Here is a 24,946-nt window from a genome sequence, read left to right on the forward strand (position 1 = left end):
ATCACAGTGCTTCACATGTATTCAGGCACTTTCAATGCAGAAGCTGAATTTATCACCATACAATGACAACCTTGACAAAGACTTGAGGGTTTAATGTTAAAGTGAAAAATATGAACAATATTATACTCTGTGGAGATTTTTAAGTGTTAATAGAGTATGGTCTTCTGTACAGTACATTTCTAGGTTTTCCAGTGTAATTTTTTTAACACATTAAGTTCTTTCTCAGGGGTGCAGTGGGTGAAGTGCTCCTAACTCACCAAGTATTGTTTCTTGATTACGATGTTTCCTGAGCTAAAGTAAGATTTCTAGAGCACTGAAACCGGCACAAGCAAAGTTCAGAAATACCAACCGATTCTTCAAATGCCTTCAGGAGGTTTTCATAGAGGTTACTTTACGGGGAACAAAACAGTGAAAACATGTAATTTAAAACACAACTTAATTTGAATATCTTGCTTCCAAACCATGTTACCGTAGCCTTTTTTTCTAAAAGTAGTTTAGTATAATATTTTATTGAAAATATTTAATTTCTAATGTAGTTGTGGCTGTAGATTACGCACAAAAGTAGGAAAACACCACTAAATTACAATAAGATAATTCAAATTTTACAACATACAGTCACTTCTTTACACCCTTTGCCATTTTTATTTTTATTTGTTAAAGTTGGCTTTGTGTAGGCCCACAGTTACTGAATCCAACAATGTCTCGAGTGTTCTATGAATCTGAAGATCTAGATTTCATATGATCTTGTAAGCTAAGCTGCTTCAGTCAGCAGTAGTTTGGATTCTGAGTTGAAATATTACACGAACGCACTGCCATTTAAATCATTTTACATTCAGGGTACACTGAATTTCTGTTAATCCCGTAATTTATTTCAAAAGCTTTAGATTTGTAATCTAACAAATAAAATCTGTCATGTCCTTCTTGTGAATTAAAACTGCCTGATTTTTCTATGTTCAGAAAATAGTTCCAGTCTCTTTTACATCGATGGCATAAACTTGTTGTGGATTAAGTTTGGGTATTTTCATGTAACAGACTGTTGCTGTTTGTATGAATTTGCACCATTAGAGGGCGTAACAGTCAGTCCACTGAACCAAATACAATCTGCACGATACTGGCACGGTATGTCTTCAAACCAAAACCTGTTGCCAAGCAACAACGTCTTTCTCATCCTTGGTAGTTTTTCAGATATGATTTGTATATAAGCAAAACATCTTGCCTCTGCTTTACATAACTTACTGGGCAGTTCCGTATTCGTAACTTTACATTAAAACTACATTTCCTACAGTTATACTGCTGTGGTGGCATCTTGGGTAATGTAGTTCATAGACAGCCTAAAGCGGAAGCGGTAACCCACAACAAAACTACATTTCCCGTGCGCCGCAGGGTGAAGACGGAAGTGTGTGATTTCGTGGAAAAAAGTTCTCATAGTTGTTTTCATGCCAGTGTAAAGAAAAAAAGTCACGTTTCAGTCGTTTCTCGAGTCTTGTAAGATTGTGTGAAGCCGTTTGGAGACATCAAAGGTAACATAACCCTGTGAGACAGCAGCTAAAGCTGAGAGACTTGCATAGTAATTCAGACTGTTAATCTGAGAAGATTGCTAACATTTTGTTAACACTCGTTTTCCTTAACAGCTAATGTCAGATATGCGTTAGCCTTTCAGTGTTTTGTTTGAGTACATGCAGACGTACAGGTTAGTAGCTACAGCCGTTTAATCGCGAGTTAGCCGGTTAGGGGCTTTAGTTATCTTTTGAGCTTGGCTAACGTCGGGATCTGTTAAACTTAGCTGGACAGGTCTGAGCACTGCCAGCTTAGCCAACATCGCTGTCAGCGTTAAGTGGCAGTTGCTAACACCAAGCAGCGTTGATTATAGAGGCGCTACTGTACAAGTTCGTGCGATACTTGCTCATAACACAACGCAGGCAGATTACAAAATATTGTCTGGTCTCATGTATGCAGAATTGTGCTTCAGTGCATAAACTCCCTTCGACACATTCACTGCCTAGCAATGCGTGGTATGCTACTTCTCAGTGCCACACCTTATGAAGTTTTTGGTGAAAGGAGATGCTCCCTCGTCATGGGAGAGGGCATCCTCCTCACAAAGCATCAACAATACAGTCCATTGAGGCAGCTAAAATGAACAGTGTATTGGGGAGCATGTTGAATTCATCCGCTGGAGGCGACACAGCATGAGACCCATAAGAGCATCCCACGGTCAGCTTTACACAGAGCTTAATATTGTGTCTGATGGAGGGACCAGTGCATGTCTTATTCTTCAGCAGGCACAGACAAGATGTGACATGCTGAGAAAACAACTGTATCTGTGATGATCATCTGAGTCTCATGTCTTGATGGAGCTAGAATGAAAATCAGTTTCATGGCTCATCAGAGTCTTTTAGGCTTATGAATAATTACCTCATGCTTTGATTAATCCACTGATAGATTATATCTATTATCCCATTATTTTTACCGGGACCAGTTTTGAATGATTTCTGTTCTGGTGATGATGGGCCGACATGGAAACATTTCATGTGCCACGGGCACTCGGAATAATATTTTTCCGTTAGTACATTAATTAATAACCCCGTTGTCTTAGAACTGAAAAAATACCAAGCATTTCTCAGGTATGCATAAACTACAGGTTAGGAAGTTCTTTTTAAAGATACAAAAATGTGAAATTATCTGTCATTTTGTCAGTGCTGGCCATGAGAAACAGGTTATTGTCATGATCAGTTATAAATAATACATATTGTGCTCTCCTAATTGTATATTGGTATTTGTTTTGGAGTGTGGACTGTTCATCATCACTGTAAAACATTTTTCATCTTCACAAGTTATCGACCGAACAATTCACAGTTGATTGAACGAATCAGTTTAACAGATAGAAGTTGTTTTGCGGTTTCTCTTATCAACCTAATGTTTTTGTCTGTGCTGCTCACAGGGATCAGTGCCTCTTAAGGATGGGGAGCGAACCAGGTCCAGTTCAGATCGTCACGGTGTGTAAGGAGGATCACTCCTTTGCTTTGGACACGGAGGCGTTGGCCCGCGTTCTGTTGGCCCCTGAGGTCCGAGACAAACATGTGGTTGTGGTGTCGGTGGCCGGAGCCTTCAGAAAGGGCAAGAGCTTCCTGCTCGATTTCATGCTCCGCTACATGTACAGAAAGGTGAGTCACACTGTAATGTGATCTTTCTGTGTCACACGTTCTGTCCTCAAATCGGACAGCACTCAGACCTAAAGGGGACTCGGCTAATGCTCAAATATTGTTGTGGTAACTAATGAGTGCTCGATAGCAGGTGATACTGACCAGTTCCTCCACTTATTTGATTGTGTGAAAGTCTGGAAAATCGCTCATCTGTTGATGTCTAACGATGGAGTGAAGAACCTAATGCAGTTGTTCCACACTAATGCCCCTCCCAGCTGTAACATGTGAACTAACACGTTTACTGAAAGGCTAAATGAGAACTTAGTCATTGCAGAGGTTGAGGTGTGGAGTGTAAATGCCCTTGGTTTGTTTTGTTGTGCATGTCTTCTAACATAACCTAATAGTTGGCATTACATTTACTGTGTTCACTGATAAATCTTTGCTGTTCTTGCCAAACCCTGGCTACCTTTTTGATTCTTTTGTCATCTACCCAGATTAGTTAACTATGTCGATAATTATAACCTGACAGAGGTCGACATTCCACGTAGCATTTCTTTGTGTGTGCTAATAACATTCTTCGGGACAGTTGGAAATACCAGCTGTCCTGAAGAATAATACCAGGACAAGACATATTTCTGTTGCACAGAAAAGCCCCATCCTGCCCCTTGCGGATACTGACAGTGTCCTTTATGTTTCCGCAGGATGATGAAGACTGGCTGGGGAAGGAAGATGAGCCACTGACTGGATTTTCTTGGAGAGGGGGTTCAGAACCAGAGACAACAGGCATCCAGCTGTGGAGTGAAGTTTTCCCTGTCCAAAAGAGCGATGGAACAGAGGTACAGGCACAGTTTATTTAGGTACCACACGTATACCTGTGTCACAGGTCCACCTCCCTTAAAGGCACAGGCTCAGCCAGTGACACACAGGTGCAGTCAGCCTGTGGGAGATTTGGTCTGGCTTATTTAAATAAAAACAAAAAAACAAAATGGCCATTATATTCATTCATATGATGATTGTTAATTTATCTTGGTAGTCAGAGAGGGGTAATGATGGAAAGAGTACTCAGATCAGCCTCAGCATGAAGTAAATGCACAAATATTTACACTGTACAAATATTTTGTTACAACAAATAAAATAATAATAATAATATATAATTACAATGAAAACCACTCTGCATGTTAGACAGTGATGCTCTTATGCCACTGATGAACATTAGAGTTAAATGAATGATGAAATATACCTGTACCTCTACATTATGTAATGTAATTTACTCAACACTATTTTGCACTGCTTTTGTTTTAATCATGGACACGTGCGCTTTCAACAAAGACGTACATTTTTAACACGAATCGAGAAGTTCTTTCTCATCACGGTCGTGCATAGTGTTGGTGTCATGTACCGTCTCTCTGCTCCTGTAGGTGGCAGTAGTGTTGATGGACACTCAGGGAGCCTTTGATAACCAGTCCACTGTCAAAGACTGTGCCACCATCTTTGCTCTCAGCACCATGACGAGCTCAGTACAGGTGAGTGATCTCCACCGATGATCAGTGATCTTTAATCGTCAGTCCTTTCTCGTTATCCTCAGCGCAGTTTGTGCTCACGTTGGTATCTGTTTTGTAGATCTATAATCTGTCACAGAACATACAAGAGGACGATCTGCAGCAGCTACAGGTCTGTTTACATTAGTGTGATGTCCGCAGGTATTTTGATGTGGTTAGTGACGCGTGTTTAAAAGATGTCCACTCAAGATAATTCACAGGATACAATATATAAACATCTTTTTGAAGAAAAATAAATAAAAGCTTTTCTACATCTGACAGAAGGGCGTTTCGATAATTTCACAGTTTCACTTTAGTTGCTTCCCAGCTTTTTGCATTTCAGTATTAATTTTGCATCATGGCTGCCCCCTCACAGCTGTTCACAGAGTATGGTCGTCTCGCCATGGATGAGATTTTTCAGAAGCCGTTTCAGGTAAGAGAAAGATTTGAGGGACTTTTGCTGATGTTGTGGATGTGTCTGATTGTTTTTACCGCTCTATTTGATATGTTTCATTAGAATATTTTTTTCTTTGATTTAACATCTTCCTTTTCCCCACAGTCTCTAATGTTCTTAATCAGGGACTGGAGTTTTCCCTATGAGTATACCTACGGGTTTAAAGGAGGCAATGAGTTCCTGGATAAACGGTTACAGGTACCACTTCTGTCTCATTGATTTGGCAGAATATAATGTCACTTAATATTACTGCTATAATATTACTGGGAAGTTACCTTACAGTTGCACTGAATTTTAGGTTAAGGAGACCCAACATGAGGAGCTGCAGACAGTGAGGGAGCACATCCATTCATGCTTCACCAAAATTTCCTGCTTCTTGTTGCCGCACCCTGGGCTGAAGGTTGCCACCAGCCCATCTTTTCAGGGACAACTTAAAGGTAAGATTCCAGGTTTTCCGTACTGTTCTGCTTAGTTGAAAGTGGAATTCTAGTATTTTTAAATCTGGACCTTGCGTTTACATATGTTGGTGTGTACTCGTACTCATACTGATCCAGTAGATCGCCTCAGCCAGCAGATGCAGCACGGCTGCAAAGGAATCTGTTTTGGGTGACTTTGACTGTCAGAGTTACATCCACTAAGTGTTTTTTGACACTTTAAAGCTGCCTTTATAAGAATAAGTATGAATCATTTACACACCAAAATATGTAAACAAAGGTTCCAGGTTTTCCATCTTTTCCTTTATGGATGGTATTTAACAGAACACCCAACATACTGAGTTTTTTTCCTAAGTTTTGTTGTATTTATTTCATCAGATGTGGCCCCAGAGTTCAGAGAGGAGCTGCAGAGTCTGATTCCTAAACTGCTGCATCCGGATCATCTCGCTGAGAAAGAAATAAACGGAAACAAAGTCACCTGCCGAGGCCTGCTCGAGTTTTTCAAGGTAGCATAGTTTCCTTCTGCGTTTTCCTGTTAAGCCCGAACCAGTTTTCATCCCTAATATGGTAATATTTGTCTTACCAGGCTTACATTAAGATTTACCAGGGAGAAGACTTGCCACAACCAAAGACGATGCTCATGGTATGTGCAGGATCAAGTCACTCATTTTTCCTGTTAATTAGGGGATAACCTGCACATATGCTGTTTTGTCTCACCAGGCTACAGCAGAGGCCAACAACCTGGCAGCTGTGGCAACAGCCAAAGATCAGTATTACAAGAACATGGAGAAGGTGGGCTCACTTACATGTGATAAATGAAAAGCTTATCAACAGAGGAAGGATGGCTAATCCTGACTAGAGACTTTCTTTCTTAAGTTTCTTTTCTCTTTGTTTTTCTGTCTAAGGTGTGTGGAGGAGACCTACCTTACGTGTCCCCCGACTCCCTGGAGGAAAAGCATCACTTTTACTTTCGGGAGTCTCTTCACACCTTCTCCTCAACCAAGAAGATGGGCGGCCAAGAGTTTTGTGACCGTTACCAGGCGCAGCTGGAAAAGGAACTGGAGGAAATGTGGCAGTCGTTCAGCAAGCACAATGAGGTAAACAGACTGTCCCATAAACATGATAAAGCCTTTATGTCTGTTTTAAAGAACTCATTTTATGACATTAAAATAGACATCTGAATCTTACACAATCAAAGTCAAACAAAGCTGCTTTCCCTTTTAATGACTGTTATTGTAGTTTATTATTATTGCATGCATTGCTGTTTTTGGCAACGATATGATTTGATAAAAAGTTTTTAATCTTCTGTTTCCCTCTTTGCTGTAAAAGTCAAAAAATCTCTTCAGTGCTTTCCGGACGCCAGCAGTGCTGTTTGTCCTGGTGTGCCTCCTCTACGTGCTGTCAGGTGTGTTGCTCTTCATTGGCCTGTCTACCTTTGCCCTCGTGTGTGACTGTACCATGGGTGTGGTCATGATGTCCATGCTTACGTGGACCTTCATCCGCTACTCTGGTCGGTACCGGACTGTAGGAGGAGCCATCGACCAGGCTGCAGGCGTCGTCCTGGAGCAGGTGGGAATAACACGGCTGGTGGCTTTCAGTTTTGTCATTATAGCCTGTTTTAAATGCATGTACCAATAATAGTATCACTAGAGGGAGCATTTGATCTTAGGATGAGCAAAAGTGGCATCCAGCAGCCCTACGGTAAGAGAAGTTGGAATACATTTAAGAAGTAGTAATTGAGCTTTTAACACATCATGTCATAATCTTATAAGGAAAACAACAAGTTCCATTTGTGATGGTTTGTAGAGTTGTGTGCTGCTTTAGGATTCAAAAACTGTTTATGAACACAATAATAGTCTGCATTTAAAACATACTTGACAGTTTGAACAGCAGGTTTTTTTGTCTTTAATTGCTGATGAGCTTAAGAAATGTAGAAGTATAAATGCTCCTCCTTTGTATAGAGCCAATTTGACAGCAGTCAAATCAAAAAAACAAAGTTCAATGGGAGAGTGCCTGGCGGTCAGGAGGCTAGAGCAGCAAAGAATTTGCAGTCATCAGAAAAGAACTAATGGTCATGTGGTTGTTTGAAATCACAGGTTAACCACGTGGCTTGCAAGCCAACTGCTGCATCCACTATCGAGTTCCTATAGTGGTGTCTGTGAGCTCAACTGAGTTTGCCTTTGAAAGTGGCTTAAAGCGTCATTGTTCGATTTTTAGCCACAAGGGGGCGGGACCTAATAAAAACGTTAATATTTGAAGGAAATCCTGCAGTTCTCTGCCTCCAGAGAGAACTGTGTGAAGTCTGACGATGGACTCAAATGATGTCACTTGAGTCAGTCGTCCTCATTTTTCAAACTCTCCATCATTTAGAGCGATCCACACATAAAGGTATAATATTAAAATAATAATTCTACAGACGTTGCACTCAGTTGTTAACACGAAAAGTGACAGGAATAGAAAAACAGCAGGGAGAAGTTCAAACCCTACTCACATTCTCATTTGTATTCAACCAGCCATTCTGTTTTGGAAAATTGACGCACACAGTAACGCACACCCAGTACCACCACTGGAGAGGTGTGGAGGGAGGAGGAGGTTTGGAAAAACAAGCTCCTTCTGTTGAAGTATGCTGGAGGGCATGCTTATCATCCCGTTTGTTCCCCCTGTTCACCACCTGCTTGCTTTTTTTTGAAAGCGTCTCGGCTGCAGCTTCTTGAAACTTAGTTGATAAGGGATGTGAGGCTGAACCATATGCAGAAAATGTGCAAGCCACAATACCAAAACAAAGAAAAAAAAAAAAGAACAAAACAAACCTATATCCACAGAGTTGGATGAAAATGACGCCTCGCTTTTGATTGCGAGCACTCTAGCAAGTAAACCCGGGAAGATGCTCTAATGTCCGTTTCACTGTCACTTTAAATATTGGAGCTCCTTTCATGTAATAGTCATTATATTCTGTAAGCATTTTTTAAAATGATATGCAGAGATTTAGTTGGATAAAACATGCAAAATTAGAAATGATATGCGTCCAGCATCGACAGTGCACAAATAGGTACGGAAGCTAACAACAAGACGAAGCTAAATGTCCTGCTAACAGCCCTCAGAGAGTTCACTCTGCCTACTTACATGAAACCAGAAGTGGTCTGAGTTTATCGAGCCCATCTTTTCCTGTCAAGTTTGAGAATATGATGGATGCGGCTGAAAGGTTTCCGTGACTAAACCACAACATAGCGAAAACAGACGTCAGCATATGTTGCGAGACACGTTCAATGAAACAATATAACCGAATTGTCTTCCCTTTTCTCTTTGTTTTTCAGGCCACTGTAGTGTTGAACAAGTCGAGAGGTCCAAGCACTGGGTACCAGAAGAAATCCAGTTAGAGGACCTCTGAACCCTCATAATCTTGATGCAATGCAACCAGCACACAACACAAGCACACATTCAGGACTAAAGCCTTATCATGCCACCCATTGGAACAAACATGCAGCTAAACCACATTGGCGCAAGGTAAAAAAAAAAAAAAAAAAAAAAAATATGATGCCAATACACCAGCATCTGTGTTATGCATGCTGCTGTTCAAGTCCAGGTTCATACATTGGTAAACCATCCCAGTCCCTCTTACTGATATTGCACGTGTTAAATTGACACTGCCATCATTTTACAAGTTTACAGCTGGTCTATGCGGACAAGTCGACGTTTACCTTTAAACTTATAAAACACTTAAATTTTCTATTTCAGCTGAATGCATCCTGCTCGGCTGTTTATTGTTCAGACTGGGGTAGTCAGGGTGCCTTTCAAAGAAAGCTTCTGCAGTTTATCTTTAAAAGTGCTAACTTTAAAGCTTATACATTTATATATATTTCTTTTTTTTTTTCTTTGTGGCCTTAAAATCATTCCGTTCTGTTTGTTGATTTGCCTTATATTTGATATAAATTCAGCAGTTTTTTTTTTTTTAAGGCAGATTAACTGTCACTACATTGAAATGAGAAGAGGATGCGCACTTTCCATACGGCACAGCGGGTTTTGGAGGCTGCATGTAATGGGAATTCAGTTGGATCTCGTTCGTTTCATGTGCTTTTCCATTTATTCCTTGATGGAAACGTGTTATGCTTTGTAGATTTTGATACTGTTTGTTACACTCTCCCAGGGAAGTTATATATAGGAACTTGTATTCTGCAAAATTTTCCAACTCCAAACACGAACAGAAGATGATGTTGAGCACCCAACATAATAAAACTAGCGACCAGTAAGCCAAAGAGTTAACTTTAAATATTTGAATTATGCTTTGGCCTTGTACTCTCTTCAAGCCTCAGTGGATATAAGCTAAAGTACAGTATAGTGCATTGTAAACAGAGGAGCTTTCATCCCTCAACATTTTAGCGAAGGCTGTAGTGAACTCAGACTGAACATGTGTTGATCAGTGTTAAACATACATGGAACAAATAACAAGCATGATGATTAAATAGACAAAAAAACAAAAAACAGAAGTAATAAGCAGTCAAAGCCTATAGAAAATAGGACTGAGTTGTTTTCCTCCTGTGGTTTTTTTTTTTACCAATGTCTCAATTTTCAGTCAAACTTGGTAATCTATTGAATCTATCTATCTATTTAGTTCTGAAAAATCCTCAAAATGTAGTCATGTTGGTGTATTTGCGCCTCAGAAATTACTTCCTGATGCCTTCAGGGACCATTTGCAGCCTGTGCTGTGAGAAAACACTGTGCGCTACCTCGCTGTCTGGCAGTTTATTGAGTTAGCATTGGTGATCTGGCTGCAGTTGAAAGGGATATTTCAACTATTTCACAGTTAAGTTTAACCGTGTAAGAAAACTGCGTCAATCTAAAACTTCTTACAGAAGTGTCTTGGGTTCTCCTCCGCTTGCACTCAATCAGTCGGTTGGATTTTTCAAAAGTCGTACAGGGAATTAAAAAGGTGAACTAAACGGTGGATTTGTTAGATTTTAGGTTCCCTCTGTGAAGACGGGCTTCTCAGAGTCAGACATTGGATTAAAGGACTCTGATTATTTTCCTAGATCTCTGAATATGGTGAAATGTAGATTCCTTTGACAAACATTGCAGAAGCAGAATAACAAGAATTTAGTAATTTATTAAAATAGGACTTTTCGCAGCCACAAGATTGTGTGACCTGAAAGCGAAAATGGGACTCTGTAGTCAGCGATGAATTTCAGTTGTGCACTCAGACAGCGACACTTGTACATCTAGACACAGTGGAGACACAAAAAGCTGATAAACGGTGCTTTAATCTCACAGTCATTCCCTGATACTCTGGTTGTAAGTCGTAAGAACACAGGGCCGAAAAATAAACGTGTTACTATGCAGGATGAGAGGCTTTCATGATTTTTTTTTTAAACACATTCCACTTCATGTCTTTTCCACAAGAGGAGGAAAATTCAAGATGTTGTACAAGCACTTACTATTGCACTTCCCCTCCTCTTTGGTGCTTTTTGCACACAGCTCATTCCAAAAGAGAATAAATGCTTGCCATGTTGTAGTAACAGCTAATGTAATCATCTCCTACACAGGGCTATGTCTTGACTTGAGAAATTCTGTTTTGTAAAGAATAAACAGAACTTGAAACTGTTTGTGTGCCCTTGCAGTCTTTTCTTTCAAAGTGTTTCACTGGAATATTTGACTCAGATTAGATTAGATCTGAATGGATTAGACTTAATCGTCATTGCAAAAGAATACCAGTATATCAAAGGAGCATGAGCAAAGTGCATATAGATGCTATAAACATTAATTACTGTGCTCGGTGAACAATAAACCTGTGTGAAATATGTATATGATGTTATATACTTATGTATAATTTAGTCAGTAAGCCAATAAACTGTATGTAAGTGATATGTAGGCTACAGTAAACGCAGCTATGTCCAGTTATCTGATATGAACAATGTAAACGGTGGGAAGAAAAAGATTTGAGGACGCTAATAACAGGACACCAGTTCATGTGTTATTTGATGAACATTTAGTGTTGTCATAGCACGCAATAAATGTAGGTCACATTTAACAGGCTTTGTGTTTATAATTACAGCGCCATAACGCCATAAGCCGCGTCCCACAACAACAACAAAAGAAGACAGCCCTGCCACAGTATGAATCGTCCCCAGCTCTGATACTACAGCGGCGGCAACATTTCATTCTCCGGAGAAATGTGTGTTCATCTCCCCGCTTGTCGTCTCATTCTTGTTCCTCATCTTCGCTTCCCACTGCCTGGAAGTCTGCCGCTGCCTCTCATCCTCATACTGACCCCCTCTCTGTCTGTCTTTCTCTCTCTCCTTCTCCCTCTCTCCCCCTCTCTCTCTCTCTCTCTCTCTCTCTCTCCCATCCACGAGATGCCGTGTACAAAAATCTGCTACAGCGAATTTCGTGTCCCTTGTTTCCTTATATGGTGAACAGCGTCGTGGCCCGGCCCTCCTCGTGCTGTGAGCGAGGCGCGTGCACTGACCGCCGCCGCTCACCGTTCGCTTCCATATTTGGAAGTGAGTCCAACAAAAACCGCACGGAGGGGAGGGAGTTGGGGAGAGGGGCAGAGGGGGAGGGAGGGGGAGAGAGAGGGGATGGCTGGATGGCGGAGAATTTCCTTCCATCCAGAAAAACGTTTTGCGTCCTGCCGGCCGCTGAACGTCGGTGTAAACAACAGCACAACGGCTTCATAGAAAGTATTAACCATTCATCACGCCATTACGGTAATAACTGATCGCACGTAGCCTCGTCTTTTCAAAGACGTTTCAAGAAACCGACATGGAAATTACAGTGTACACAATAACGGCATATGTGTGGACTGTATGTCAGTGGTTTGTTAATAATAAAATAGCTAACAACTAAAGGGGATTAAGGCAGACCTCAATCACATTGTTTGTGGCAATTCAACCGTACAGGAAGTACAAATGCAGCAATATTAAATACTTGTTTGTAATTTCGAACACCACCAGACTCTTGTAGGTTTATTCAAATACAAGCTTATATTCCCATGATGACCTCCGCTTCCCGTCTGGTATGTTGTTCACTCGCTAGCCGCCAACGCTAAAGGAAATGAAATTATAAATACAAGGGGCCAGTGTCACAGGGGGAAAGAAAACGAGATTTTTTTTCTTTATTAATGTTAAAAATGAAAGACAAATTATTGTTCACATCAAGTTTAGTGTGACGTTTATTTAATAAAATTATCATTGAGAGTAGTTTTTTGTTTGTTTTTCTGTATTACCTGTTTACTCTGTAAATACAAAACACAGAACCAAACCTATTTATTAATTTGTTCTTTGTTTTATCACAAGTGGGGAAAAAATATATAGGTCAATAGTAAACACCAAACTGCAAATAATACAGTCGGACGGTCCTGGTTAACAGACATGCGCTCCCGCTCGTGCACTTTGCTCGAGCGAGGTTCGCGCTTGTGGGCGCGTTCACGTTGTGTATCCAGTGTGCGAGACCGACAATTCATCATCACAGTCCATTCAATTTCTACCCAGACGCTGACCTATTCAGAGCTACAGCAATGGTAGGTTCAACAAACATTTTTCACGCCGTGTATTTTCGCTCGTTTGATTCGTATAGACTTGATCTCAAGATACGTGGCCGTTTGTGGTCAATTTGTGCTTATTTTATAGACGATTGAAACAAGTTTTAGCATCAAACGTAGTAAGCCGGTCCTGTGCCGCAGGAGCCCCTGCTAGCGCCGGTGCTAGGCGGCGAATAGCTCCGCGTTCCGAGAGGCTGAACAACTTTCATCGACTGTAAATCCTTCAAATTCAGTTAATTTGCCTGCGGTACTTATTAAAAGATTGTGCTAAAGGACCAAATTAAGGGCTTAATATCCCCAAACAACTGGCGCCATTTCCTTCATCGCTCCGTGTTTAGCCGAGAAAAAGCAGAAAAGTCCAGTCTGTGTTAACGTGCACACCGCTGTCATGACGCTGTTCCACCGTGTTTTCACTGCACCAAGTTTCCGTTACTTCACCTCTGCTTGTCGATGCTACTTCATTATTACAGCGCAGCGCTGGCTGGCAGGTGCAGCAGCGCCCCAGGGCTAACGAGCTAACTGTATTGTTAGCTGAACTAGCTACGTTAGCAAAGGCAGAAAATGACATCCATTATGGCTGATGCTAGCTGTGATTTTCACGCTCTTTGTCTGTACACGGCTCCTTCGCTAACAGTGTCTTAGAGGCTGGCTAACTGCGTGTTTCAAATCTGGCCACTTTCCACTCACATTGGCACTACACGCACAATGTGTATGTTTATGGCCGACTTGTACTGCGATACAAAATGAATGAAATGACAAACTAACGGTTCGACGGAGCAGAGCTTTTCCTTATATAGCAAGCTAGCGCTCACATGTGCGTGTGCTGCATTCATGGCCCCACCCTGAATTTGGTGCAAAGACCATTTTGTTTGGTGCCGTATTTTAACGAATCGACAAATAGATTTACTTCACTGCCACTTGCGGCGTGATCATTTTATCGTGTGTTAATTCAAGTGTAGCAATTATCCGACGGAATTGTCACCATTATGTAACTTCAGTTTGGCAGGGTTGGATCCGCTAGCTAAAGCTAACGGGCCGCTGTCTCCGGATCTTGGTCGTTACTGCGCATCTTTTTTTTCCCGCATCTAATTTACAGCCGTTTCTACACACTGCACGTTAGTCACGCCATTAGACTATTACTCGGTACCAAGAGGGAATAATTAACGGATGCCTTTATTTATTTACACATACACAGTCATCAACATTAGAGAAGCATACAGATGCAGGATACAACAATATGTGTTGTGTCCATCAGAGCCAAGAAAAGAATCATAGAATTATATTTGCAATATAATACATTATATAACACAATTTTCTGTTGGAGTCCAGCTGTGTAATCTGCCGTCACAACAAAACAAACAGTTTGAATATAAACCCATAAGGTCCGTCGTTAAAAGTGAAATTGGCTTGTGTGATGTAATTTTAAACGTTACTGTATGCAGAGGAATTCACAGTTTGGACTTTGACCACATTTAGATTGAGCTACTTGAACTTTGGCTTTTATAAAGGAAATTATGTATTGTTAAGATTAGATAAGGTGAGAGCTTTGTAATAATCACTGGTGGTGGTGGTCTTGGTTTGCTACTACAGGAAATAAAAACGAAACGAACATGGCGAATTAGGCTAAAGCCAGTCAGTGGGAAGGAAGAAGTGGAAACAAAGTGATTTTACTGACTTTGCACAAGTAGCTCATATACAGACAAACACAGCATTTGGTCATAGTGTTTTTTTGTTTTTTAACATCACCATGGAGAAAGAAAGCAGTGACACATTTGTGCTGCTGCAGAGGCAAACGACGTATTGAAATGTGACTTTGCTGTAACTACAAGTAACAGACAAAATTCGTTTTGATGTGTGGGATTAAGGAAGTGAGTAAAGTTGTGTGCTGGTTAATTATTACTCTAAATTTTGCTGTTATCTCATACAGGTCTTTTACACCCTGAGTAAACAGAGTGCCCGTCTGTGTTGCTTTGCAGTGGGGTTCCTTTTCCGTCTTTTCCTGCCCCGTTATTTCCTTTTCATTGTTGTCCTTTTTTTCCATTGACACATTGCTGGTAGATAGCACTTCTCTTCCGTCTTTTCCTGAAGTTGCGTTTTCCTGTGATGGACTGTGGGCCCTAAACAGAGTCAGAAGACCTGATTGAGTTTGTAGAGCGGCTGTGACTCTGCGATGTGACTTGTATTCTATATTTCTACAGAAGCCCCATTGTGACTGAGTCCTGCTCTGAAACACTTAATTCCTGACCGCACCCTCACCCACATGGTCATCTTTATGGTAGAGACACATGGCCGGGTCCCTGTGCTTGCAGAAAGAACTTATGTAATGTGTTATGCTTACTGATCCTGTCACAGAAACTTGGACACACCTGTTAGCTTAACTTCTTGAGTATTCCCGCTCGAAGTGGAGTGGTGGTGGACTTTGGTCAAGCAGAACAGGCCGCATATTTTGTTTCTGTCCTTTTCAGTATTACTAAAGTCTGACCTCATGCATAATAAATTGAATTAAAACGCTGTGCTGACTGAATCATCCATGTTGATTTTATTCGGACCAAACTCTTGTGACAAATATTTTTCAGATTCCATTACTTAAATCTTCCACAGCTGCCATCGCCAGGTCTAACAGCTTGTCACGGCCACACCTTTGCATTTCAGTCCTCCTTATCAGTCAGGCTCATAAGGGGCATTGCTGCTGTGAGTGTGTGATAGTCACATGCCGCCCTCTCAGGCTTTTTTTTTTTTTTTTTTTGCTTCATCATGACTATTTACTGTACTTAAGTCATCAATTATGGCCTGTTAAAACAACGGCAACTGTTGCCTCATTCAGGCTGGAGTTCTGACAGACAGTATGTTCCAGTTGCTTGTTTTGTCCGACTGGTAGTTCAAAACTCAAAGATGGTTGGTCTAATATACTAAGAAAACAGCACAGCATGTGTTCATATTTGAAAAGCTTTGAAACCAATGAGCTGGTTTATGCAGTAGCACTTAAAGTGACATGAGCCTTTAGTAAGTTTATTTATCTTTTTATAACATCAAAGCTGCATTAATAAAGATAAAGCTTTGCGTAGGCTATCAAATAGCTACCTACCTACCGGTTTGTAGGGCTAGTTGAATTTTATTTTCAATTATAATAATGAAGATGAAACAACAGTGCCTAGTGCTAAATGATTAATTGAATAAACTGAAAGAAAGTCAGTTGCTCAAAATTCTGATAATCTTAATATTTTCAGTCATTTTCAAGCAAAAATATCAAAATGTTTGCGGGTGTTGAGCCTCTCAAATGTGAGGAGTTGCAGCTTCTCCTTGTCACTTGAAGATGTTATTTTGGAAAATTGCGATGAGGGTTTTTCACATTTTTTGCACGTGTTACGTTAAAATAGTTGAAGATTATTATTAGTTGCGGTCTGAATTGTGTCACATTCAGTTTCACAATGAGAATTACATTGCAGCAGATCTTTGTCACATTTTACATACCAAATAAAAATGACATTATTATAATGATGAAAAATAAATGGGAAATGAAAAAATATTACTTTTATTATTACTGTTTGTTATTATATTAAATTCAAAGAAATCAACCAATAAGACAAAACATTTTTAGTCATGTTAAATAATCTTAATCTCAATATACACCGGAAAAAAAAAAAAATCATATCCAGGGCCAAGCATGTTTAGAAATTATGTTTCTTCACACACACGCACACACACCCTGGTGTTTGTATTAGGTGATTGCAGATTGGTGATTCCAGCCACTCGAGATTTCACAGACTCGTTCAAGAACAAACATGGAGGCAGACTGTCTTCATTAGCTGGTTGTACTTGTACTATGTTTTGTACAAAAAACCCCAATATACTCATATTGTTGGTATGACATATGAGTACCAGTAAATGTCCTGTTTGTGCTGTTGGCTTGTTTCGGTTTTACACGAGTATGCAGGTCCTGTCGGTGATACTTACCGGTCGGCTCGCTCTTAGTTTTTGCTTCAATAGTCTGTCGCCGTTTCCTTCACACTACATTATTCCACGTCAGTCAAGAATCAAACATGTTGAATGTAAACCCTTCACACTACTGTATCATTTGGGCAGTAAATTCCACAAACCGCCTAAATTAACCGGTCGTTCTCTCCACAGGCCTCCGGTGTGAAAGTCACAGATGAAGTTATCGCCGTCTTCAATGACATGAAGGTGCGTAAGGCTCAGGCGAACGAGGATGAGAAGAGGAAGAGGAAGAAGGCCATTCTGTTCTGCATAAGCAAGGACCTCAAGAACATTGTTCTGGATGATGGCAAAGAGATCCTGTTGGGTGACTTGGGAACCACCGTCCAGGACCCCTACCAGCACTTTGTGAAGATGCTGCCCCCAGACGACTGCCGCTACGCCCTGTATGATGCCACCTACGAGACCAAAGAAACAAAGAAGGAGGATCTGGTCTTTATCTTCTGGTGAGGCAGATATTATGACACGTTAAAGAGTTTATGACCACAATTATCACAACATTTGGCTTTAATCACCTCCCCCTCCATGCGTTTGCAGGGCTCCAGAAACTGCTCCCTTGAAGAGCAAGATGATCTATGCCAGCTCAAAAGATGCTATCAAGAGAAAATTTGAAGGTAAATATTTGTGTATGTTCTTTTGGTTCTGCTGATTTTTAACAGTTTGATGGCCACAAAGCTGCAGGCGCCACCATAAATAAATATAAAAACCCCGACCTTAGCCACCCCTAATCCACGTCCTAAAGCTGTGCTAATCATCTGACAGGAGTCGCTCAGATTGACAAACCCTCAGGCAGTTATCACCTGACTCTACACAGCATCTTGGTGTCGTGTAGGGGTTTTTTGTTTGTTTGTTTAAGCTGGGATTGTCACCCTCTGGGTTTTCAGACAAAGCGACCTGGAGGAGAACATAGTGGAGCAGCTAGTGAACACAATCAGTGTGTTTTAGACCAGAAACACAAATACACATGGCTGCTGACGCTGCCTTGTGTGTGTGTGTGTGTTAGATGTGTAAATTTGTTAGTAAGTTTGTGTATTGTTTAGTGATGATAATGTCAACAGGTTGTTCTACTGCCCCCCTGTGGTCAAAGGGATTAAAATTGTTTAAAAACTTCTTAATGCATGAACATAACCCTTAATTTAAACTGAGGATTGAGATATAAGGTATTAATGTAGATTTTGTTTTTTTGTTTTTTCATAATCTCATATCTGCCATTTTAAACATGACATCACTGTAGGAGACTAAATGTTTGTTAGGCCTGTGTGTCGTCTCTACGTGTGTGCAGACCTGCTGCTGGTACTCACCACCTCCACATTTAAGTAATTCTCCATTTTTAACAAGTGGGACCCACATGCCTTGTATTTTTTTGATTTGATTTTTTTTTTTTTTTTTTTGGATTGGAAAAAAAACACTATTCTGCATTTGTGCTTTTCATTCATCTCTGTGCTAATGCCGCCATTCACCAGAGCGTGTTTATAGATATATACAGCAGGCTTGTACAATCAAATCCCTGGCTTGGGCTATAAGACAGTACATACCGTCAAACAACATACATTTGTCCACCATCAGATTTGGCGATCAGTGAGCGGGACTATTTTATGTTTGGTCACCAGACATTCATTACTAACAACCCGGTTTGATAAAAGTGATCATACAGTGAGATTTATGTCTTGGTTTTTAAAACTGGTACAACATTGTAACTTTGACATGATTCCCCCCCAGGTATTAAGCATGAGTGGCAGGTGAACGGTTTGGAAGACCTCAAAGACCGGCACACCCTGGCAGAAAAGCTCGGCGGTTCGTCAGTAATCAGCCTGGAAGGATGCCCTATATAAATACTGCCCCTCCCTCCCTCCCGGCTTCAGTCGAGGCCTCTCAGACACATCTGTTGGGTTTAGCTGTTCATTCCAGTGTGGTTTGGAGAAGGGCAAAAGCAGAACCAGCACCGATTGTGGGACTCTTTGGGTGGGATATTGTGGGTGGGTATGAGGGTCAAGTGACAGACAAAAAAAACCCAAAAAACAAAAAAAAAATAATTCCATAAATGCAGACTGTCATTCCAGTTCATGCAACATAAAGAATATGAAGAAAACACACACACACACACACACACACTCACTAAGGAAAAACATTAAGATACAACTGAGGAAGGATGATGATGAAGATGATAAACTGAAATACACATATTATTCATGTTTGAGGACAGGGTTTTGTTCTTTTCGGGTTCCATTTGAATGATTACAGAGAAAGGGACAGGCAAAAAGATTTCCCACCATTGATTCCTGACAAATCGTACTTTTTATTATTATTTTTTTTTTTTTTTGCCAAACTTCTAGTTAAGTTTTGTAAGCGTGTAGTTGAGACTAGGTGTTGTATGAACTAATTCACTCTTGATTGCACAAGACGTAACAAAACTTTCTTTGGGGGAACACGGTTAAATATATATATTTTTTGTTTTGTTATTCCATTGTTTTGTTTTTTTTTCTCTCTCTCTTACTTTTTGAACATGCAAATTCCAAAACTTGAGTGATTCCTTTTCATTTCCAGCTCTGGGTCAGAAAACCACAGCATTTGATGTAGTAAACGGACAACATTCCTCGTACTTGTTAAAAGCAGGAGCCTCTTCATTTAAAAACTTTGGTGTTATGAAGGTCTGATGGGGAGCGATGTGTATATGAAAGACCAGCGGTCAGAGTTAAGACTGAATATTGAATGGTGGATGTTTTGTATCGTCTCCTTATCTCTAATAAAAAGCACTAAACTACTGACTTGTTCTTGCTCTTTTTCCACTTTTTTTTCTTTACTTGAGCTATTAGCCTACTTCTTAAGATTCGTGACATTTCAGATTCTTGGTGTTTTGTTGCACGTCAGGTAGATTTCTCTGACATTATTCTCTAACATCATGGTTATGGTTGGCACCTATTGTAAAGGAAACTGCTTCATTGTTACAGCACAAACAATTAATAAAGAATACACTCATCCAGTTCAGTTACAGATGAAAGTAACAATTATTTTGTTGAAAATTGCTTTTAAAAACGCCTGTCACAATATCCCGAATCCCGAGTTGGACTATTCAAACACCTTGTTCTGTCCAACAACGTAAACCTCAAAGATTACTCGGTTTGCTATCATGGAACACGCACTGAGAAAGAAAACCTCAAATAAAAGGAAAAGGAAACAATTTACTTTCGGATATTTCTTGTTTTCTACTGCCAATTGGCTCAACGATAAATTCAATTTAAGCCCAGCTGGAGCGCTTGTCTCGTCCTCAGATTCATTGATGCAGTACCTGTTATGACCACAGGAGGGAACCCCAACACCACTCCTGAAGCCAAGTCAAGCCTGACTACTGACACAAACAATGTTATAAATCTCTTTATTAAAATATATCAAGCATTTTTCTAAAAAATAAAATTAACATTCTGTCCAGTCTGCACTGAGAAGAGCCTACTGTCTGCCGAAACGTTAATGAACAGAATGATCTTTGAAGAGCTTTAGAAAAATAAAATAAAATAAAATAAACCATTTCCCCAAAGTCAGGAAAGAGAGTGGGAAAGATGTAAAAGGCAAAATGGCAACAGGCTGCTGTCATCCACAGTAGGAAAATTATCTGGTACTACTGACACACTAGGAAAAGCGTTTTTTTTTCCCCCTCTTGTAAAAAGTGGTTTAAGTTAATACTGTGGAAACACTGTGTTAATAATATGACTGCGGGCAAAAACATATTAAAAGATGCCGTGGTGATGATCTCACAGACAGAGTTGTTTAAAAGGCCCAGAGGTTACATGGAGCCGATTAAACCCATGAGAGAAATAACTCAGTGAAGTCAGTGAGTAGTTCTGCTCTACTGGTGCGTCACTGACGGATGTTGTTTTTGTATGGATTTACTCCAGTTTCACTCTTTGTTTAGGGGAACTTAGACACTTCACTACGCATTTTTTTTTACAGTCACTTAGTGCTTTCTTGTGTTTTTCATACTATACTTTCAAAACCTCCTCCTTGTCCTTTTGACCTACTTTTGTCCCTTCTCAGTCCTGTCCACAGTCTAGTCCGTTGCCGTGCAGCCAGTAACAGATCTGAGCAAACTTCAGAGGAGTGATGCGCACGGCCACATTATAATCCCGGTTCTCCCCGTCTATCTCCAGCCACTGGTGTCCAGAGAAAATGCCAATGACTTTCCTCTCCCAGCGCTCTAAACTGTTGTCCCATACTCTTCCATACACCCCAGAGCCGCTCGCTCCGGGTCGGGCATCGCAGTGCTGGTATATCAGGTCACTGGACTCTTCTTCCACAGGACAAAATCTGTACACCAGCTCCCCGGACCTGTCGCTGTCAAAACCAGAGAAGTGGATGCGCTTCCCTGCCAGGTCGTCAGAGGAGGGAGCCACGGAGAGACGCATGAAAGGACGTCTGTGAGGCCAACGCAGCTCCAGCAGGGCATAATCAAAGTCCATGCTGATCTCCTGAGGGCCCTGGATCCAGCCCTTTGGCACACGGGTACGTTTCACCCTCACCCAGCGGACCATAGGCTTCTTGGCGGAAGCGAGGCCGGCCTTGGTAGCATTGATGGACGGAGGAATCAGGAAGCCCACCCTGAGCTTCCGTGCCCCCTTGACATAATCCTTCCCATCATGCACACAGTGGGCAGCTGTGAGGACATGCTGCTGAGACACAAGAACGCCGGTGCAGCCGGTGGAGATCCGCACAGCTGTGGAGAAAGGGTAGTCCAACAGGAACTTGTCACCTTGGATGTTAAAACGTCCGTCTGCTCCGTAGATCTGCCGCCTCACACGTTTGTGCCTGCGTTTATCTCTTGATCCTCTCCGCTGCGGAGCAAAGTGATCCGTGCCCTTTCCAAACTCCTCATCACCCTCCACATCTACCGTAGTGAGAGTGCGGGAGCCGTCAGCATACAGCGTCTCAAAGGCCAGCTTCTCCGTGAGCTGCTCCCTCTGGGCCTCCCACTCTCCTCTGTGGAAGCAGCTCGAGTTGCAGTGAGTGGAGAAGTCCAGTTGAGTGTGAGCGCTGAAACGGGGGCGGATGAGAGGCATTGGTGCATGGGGCACCAGCGTGGGGACGTGGACTTGGGGTTGGTGAGGAGGGTGCAGGAAGGACAGGGTGAGAGGGAGGACGAGCTGGAGGAACAGGAGCAGGTGAGTCGAGAGGCAGCTCTCACGTGGCGTCATCGCGGTGACAGAAAACACTGCAACAACACGGAAAATAATCACACACATGAGAAAGAGAGCTTATCCTTGAGAGATTGTATGCATTCCTACACGTCTGTCAAGGAAACAACTCACAGCCTCACAAACACACAAACTAATGCCTCATGATGACTGATGACTGCCGATAATAAATCACGGAGCCTATGCAAGTGAGGTCAGCTTGCAAAATCTTATGTTGCAATGCAGGCCAGGAGTTTCATCTGGTGTGGCGAGGCAACAATGAAGCCCTTGTTCCTATATTATAGATTACCAGGAAAATAGGATTTCAGTATGATGGAGACAAACAAGCATTTTTATTCCGGTTTGGTACAAAAGTCACAGACAAATTCCAAGAGAAGAAAAGAAACGGTTCAGTTAAAGCAGAAGCACGGCGGCCACAAGCATCACTGAGATGCCATAACAAGGCTGAGTGGTAAAAGTCCTAAAAGCAGAAGAAAGGCAGTGCGTGATTACATGAAACATCATTTAGAAAAACACATGTACCTGGACGTCATGTACAGCAAACCGAATAGGTGAACAAGAGGTTGGGCTGTTACAGTGAAACCCTCCAATCAAATATTTGCCAAAGCTCAGAGGTAAGAAGTTGTTTTCCGTCAAACATTAACTTCTTCACAGTGTACGTGAGGCTTTCAGGGCGGATTAGCAGGGACAAGGAGATACTTGATCTCCTCTAAAGGCTGTGGACCCTGAGGCACTCATGGCATGAAGAGAGCAGGTGTGTGTAAAAAGTGAAAAGAAACAAGTCAAGGCACGGAGACCAAAACACAGCATTATTCCTAACAAAGGGCAGGGTGGGGCCTGTTCTCACACCTATGTGCTATCTCATATAACACCACAAAGGAGACAGAGTTACAAAAAGGAGCTCCTGTTGGCTGAGAAAGTACATGTTCCTTCCACGCCGATGTGTCGGGCGCACGACAGCTGTGGCGTACAATTACACCAGCTACAGAGGATCTTAAGTGCTAAACTGGCTGGTGGAGAAATATATTATCCAGGGTGTGGTAAAACAGTTATAATTTATGTAAAACCAGTGTTGAAACACATTGTTTGACTCTCAAGTAGCTCTTCCTAAGGTTTCAAAGGCTCATTCTGGTGGAAACCACAGGCAAATAATCCAGAGGACACCCCTGTGCGAATGTGGCAACATATAACTGGAGGCAAGACGGTGGGAGAGTGTTGATTTTTGGGCTGTCTCAGTATGAAGACTATGGTGCATCCTCAGAGAAAAAAAAAGCTGTGCAAATGAATCTTCTTACAGTTACTGTATTGCAAAAAGTCTACTCTTTCAGTGCAGAGACAACACAGACAGGCACTCAAAACACTCTGCAGTCTTAGGCCTACAGAAGACTCCCTGTTCAGCATCTAAAGTTTGATCTGATATATTTGCAGCAGAGCCACACTAAGTTCACCTTCTTCTAGCAGCTGTCCCGCATCAGAGAAGCACAAGCTCTGCGTCACGTTTGACTGGGAAGATGGACGAAGGGACAAGGCGGAGAAGAGAAATCTCATACAAACATTCATCATGTAATGTTTGACCCTATCCCAAAACCCTGGCCCGGTATACCCACACAGACAACTCCAAATCAGACCACTAATTCGACTGTTTTACCTCCTGGTCAGAGATCTGGTCCCGGTTTACATCTCAGTCAAGTTTTCCTCTCCATCAGACGAGCCCTTCAGGATCACTTCCCAGGTTTTCCTCATCATCCTCGGTGACCGGCAGGTAGTTTCTCCCTCCTCTCTATCTCCGAGCCTGTCCTCCAGAGGGGAAATCTCGCTCGCTCTGTCGCAGCGTGTACAAATAAAGCGACATGTGCCGGGTGTCTCGGGATGTCTTCTTCAGAAACCTGACCAGCTCAGACAGACAGACGGCCAAAAATAAAAGTCTCTTGTCTGAAAAGACGTGTTTACCCGCTCTGAAGCGCCGTGCCTCAAGGTCCTAGCGCCCCGCCTCCGTCCTTTCTGCTAACTGAGGAGGGGGGGTATTAGCTAGTGATGTGATACCACTTTCATATAAACCGTGAAAAACACCTTATTATCACACTTTATTTTTAAATTCATAACTCGCAATAATAAGTAAAAAGAAGAACTCAATACACCAAGATACAGACATATATATATATATATATATGAAATTCTTGTTTGTACGTAAATAAGTTAAGCTAGGCTATACTGTTAGCTACGAGGCTAGCTGTGAGGCTGTGCGTGGTGCCTGTTGTTGATTTGAGCTAAGGGTTGACGTCAACATGTTAACATTCACATTTTTAGCAGTTGCAATGTTTAGCTCGTGTTCATCATCTTAGGTTAGCATGTTAGCATGCCAACATTCGCTTCACACAGTATGACTGAGGCTAATGGGAATGTCATTCATTTTGCAGGTTTTTAGTCAAGAAGAAATTAAAAATTTTACCAGATGATACCCTGGAGAGAACGTTAAGGGATCACCAAAGTTGCAGTTCATCATAAGGGAAAAAGTCCAGTAAAATATGGCAAATAAGACATTTCACTCAAACACCATGAAAGCCTCTTGGTGAAATGTCTGTAGGCTACAAACTTGTGTAGCCTACTAATGCCTTCCGTAGGTGTTGAGACATTTTATAGGACAGGTTAAAATTTGACCTGTATTTGGAA

At 41.5% G+C, this 24,946-nt stretch overlaps 3 protein-coding genes across 6 annotated transcripts; 2 read left to right on the top strand and 1 right to left on the bottom strand.

Moving 5' to 3' along the window:
- Nucleotides 1-1,191: 1,191 nt before the first annotated feature.
- On the top strand, nucleotides 1,192-11,161 carry atl3 (atlastin 3). Of its 2 annotated transcripts, XM_046405370.1 has the most exons (15): nucleotides 1,194-1,520; nucleotides 2,832-2,843; nucleotides 2,934-3,161; nucleotides 3,842-3,976; nucleotides 4,559-4,663; nucleotides 4,761-4,811; nucleotides 5,055-5,111; nucleotides 5,238-5,330; nucleotides 5,431-5,569; nucleotides 5,945-6,072; nucleotides 6,153-6,209; nucleotides 6,287-6,358; nucleotides 6,472-6,663; nucleotides 6,896-7,135; nucleotides 8,881-11,161. In XM_046405370.1, exons 3-15 carry the CDS (start codon nucleotides 2,958-2,960, stop codon nucleotides 8,941-8,943), a joined length of 1,536 nt encoding a protein of 511 aa, XP_046261326.1. In that variant the 5' UTR covers nucleotides 1,194-1,520; nucleotides 2,832-2,843; nucleotides 2,934-2,957; the 3' UTR covers nucleotides 8,944-11,161. The 2 variants fall into 2 exon arrangements, with proteins under 2 accessions (XP_046261328.1, XP_046261326.1); XM_046405372.1 differs by lacking the exon at nucleotides 2,832-2,843 and having other exon boundaries at nucleotides 1,192-1,520; nucleotides 2,939-3,161.
- Nucleotides 11,162-12,920: 1,759 nt separating this feature from the next.
- Nucleotides 12,921-19,858, top strand: cfl1 (cofilin 1). Its single transcript, XM_046406199.1, has 4 exons — nucleotides 12,921-13,079; nucleotides 17,229-17,539; nucleotides 17,631-17,707; nucleotides 18,813-19,858. Exons 1-4 carry the CDS (start codon nucleotides 13,077-13,079, stop codon nucleotides 18,923-18,925), a joined length of 504 nt encoding a protein of 167 aa, XP_046262155.1. The 5' UTR covers nucleotides 12,921-13,076; the 3' UTR covers nucleotides 18,926-19,858.
- A 592-nt stretch (nucleotides 19,859-20,450) lies between these two features.
- On the bottom strand, nucleotides 20,451-24,887 carry LOC124068191 (serine protease 23). Of its 3 annotated transcripts, XM_046406197.1 has the most exons (3): nucleotides 24,726-24,885; nucleotides 23,925-24,284; nucleotides 20,451-22,293 (listed from the first exon to the last, which is right to left on the bottom strand). In XM_046406197.1, the coding sequence occupies exon 3, from the start codon at nucleotides 22,274-22,276 to the stop codon at nucleotides 21,119-21,121; it is 1,158 nt and encodes a 385-aa protein (XP_046262153.1). In that variant the 5' UTR covers nucleotides 22,277-22,293; nucleotides 23,925-24,284; nucleotides 24,726-24,885; the 3' UTR covers nucleotides 20,451-21,118. The 3 variants fall into 3 exon arrangements, with proteins under 3 accessions (XP_046262153.1, XP_046262154.1, XP_046262152.1); XM_046406198.1 differs by lacking the exon at nucleotides 23,925-24,284 and having other exon boundaries at nucleotides 24,726-24,887; XM_046406196.1 differs by lacking the exon at nucleotides 24,726-24,885 and having other exon boundaries at nucleotides 23,925-24,387.
- Nucleotides 24,888-24,946: the final 59 nt, after the last annotated feature.

This window comes from Scatophagus argus, chromosome 12 (genome assembly GCF_020382885.2).
Source record: "Scatophagus argus isolate fScaArg1 chromosome 12, fScaArg1.pri, whole genome shotgun sequence".
Taxonomy (NCBI): Eukaryota; Metazoa; Chordata; class Actinopteri; family Scatophagidae; genus Scatophagus; species Scatophagus argus.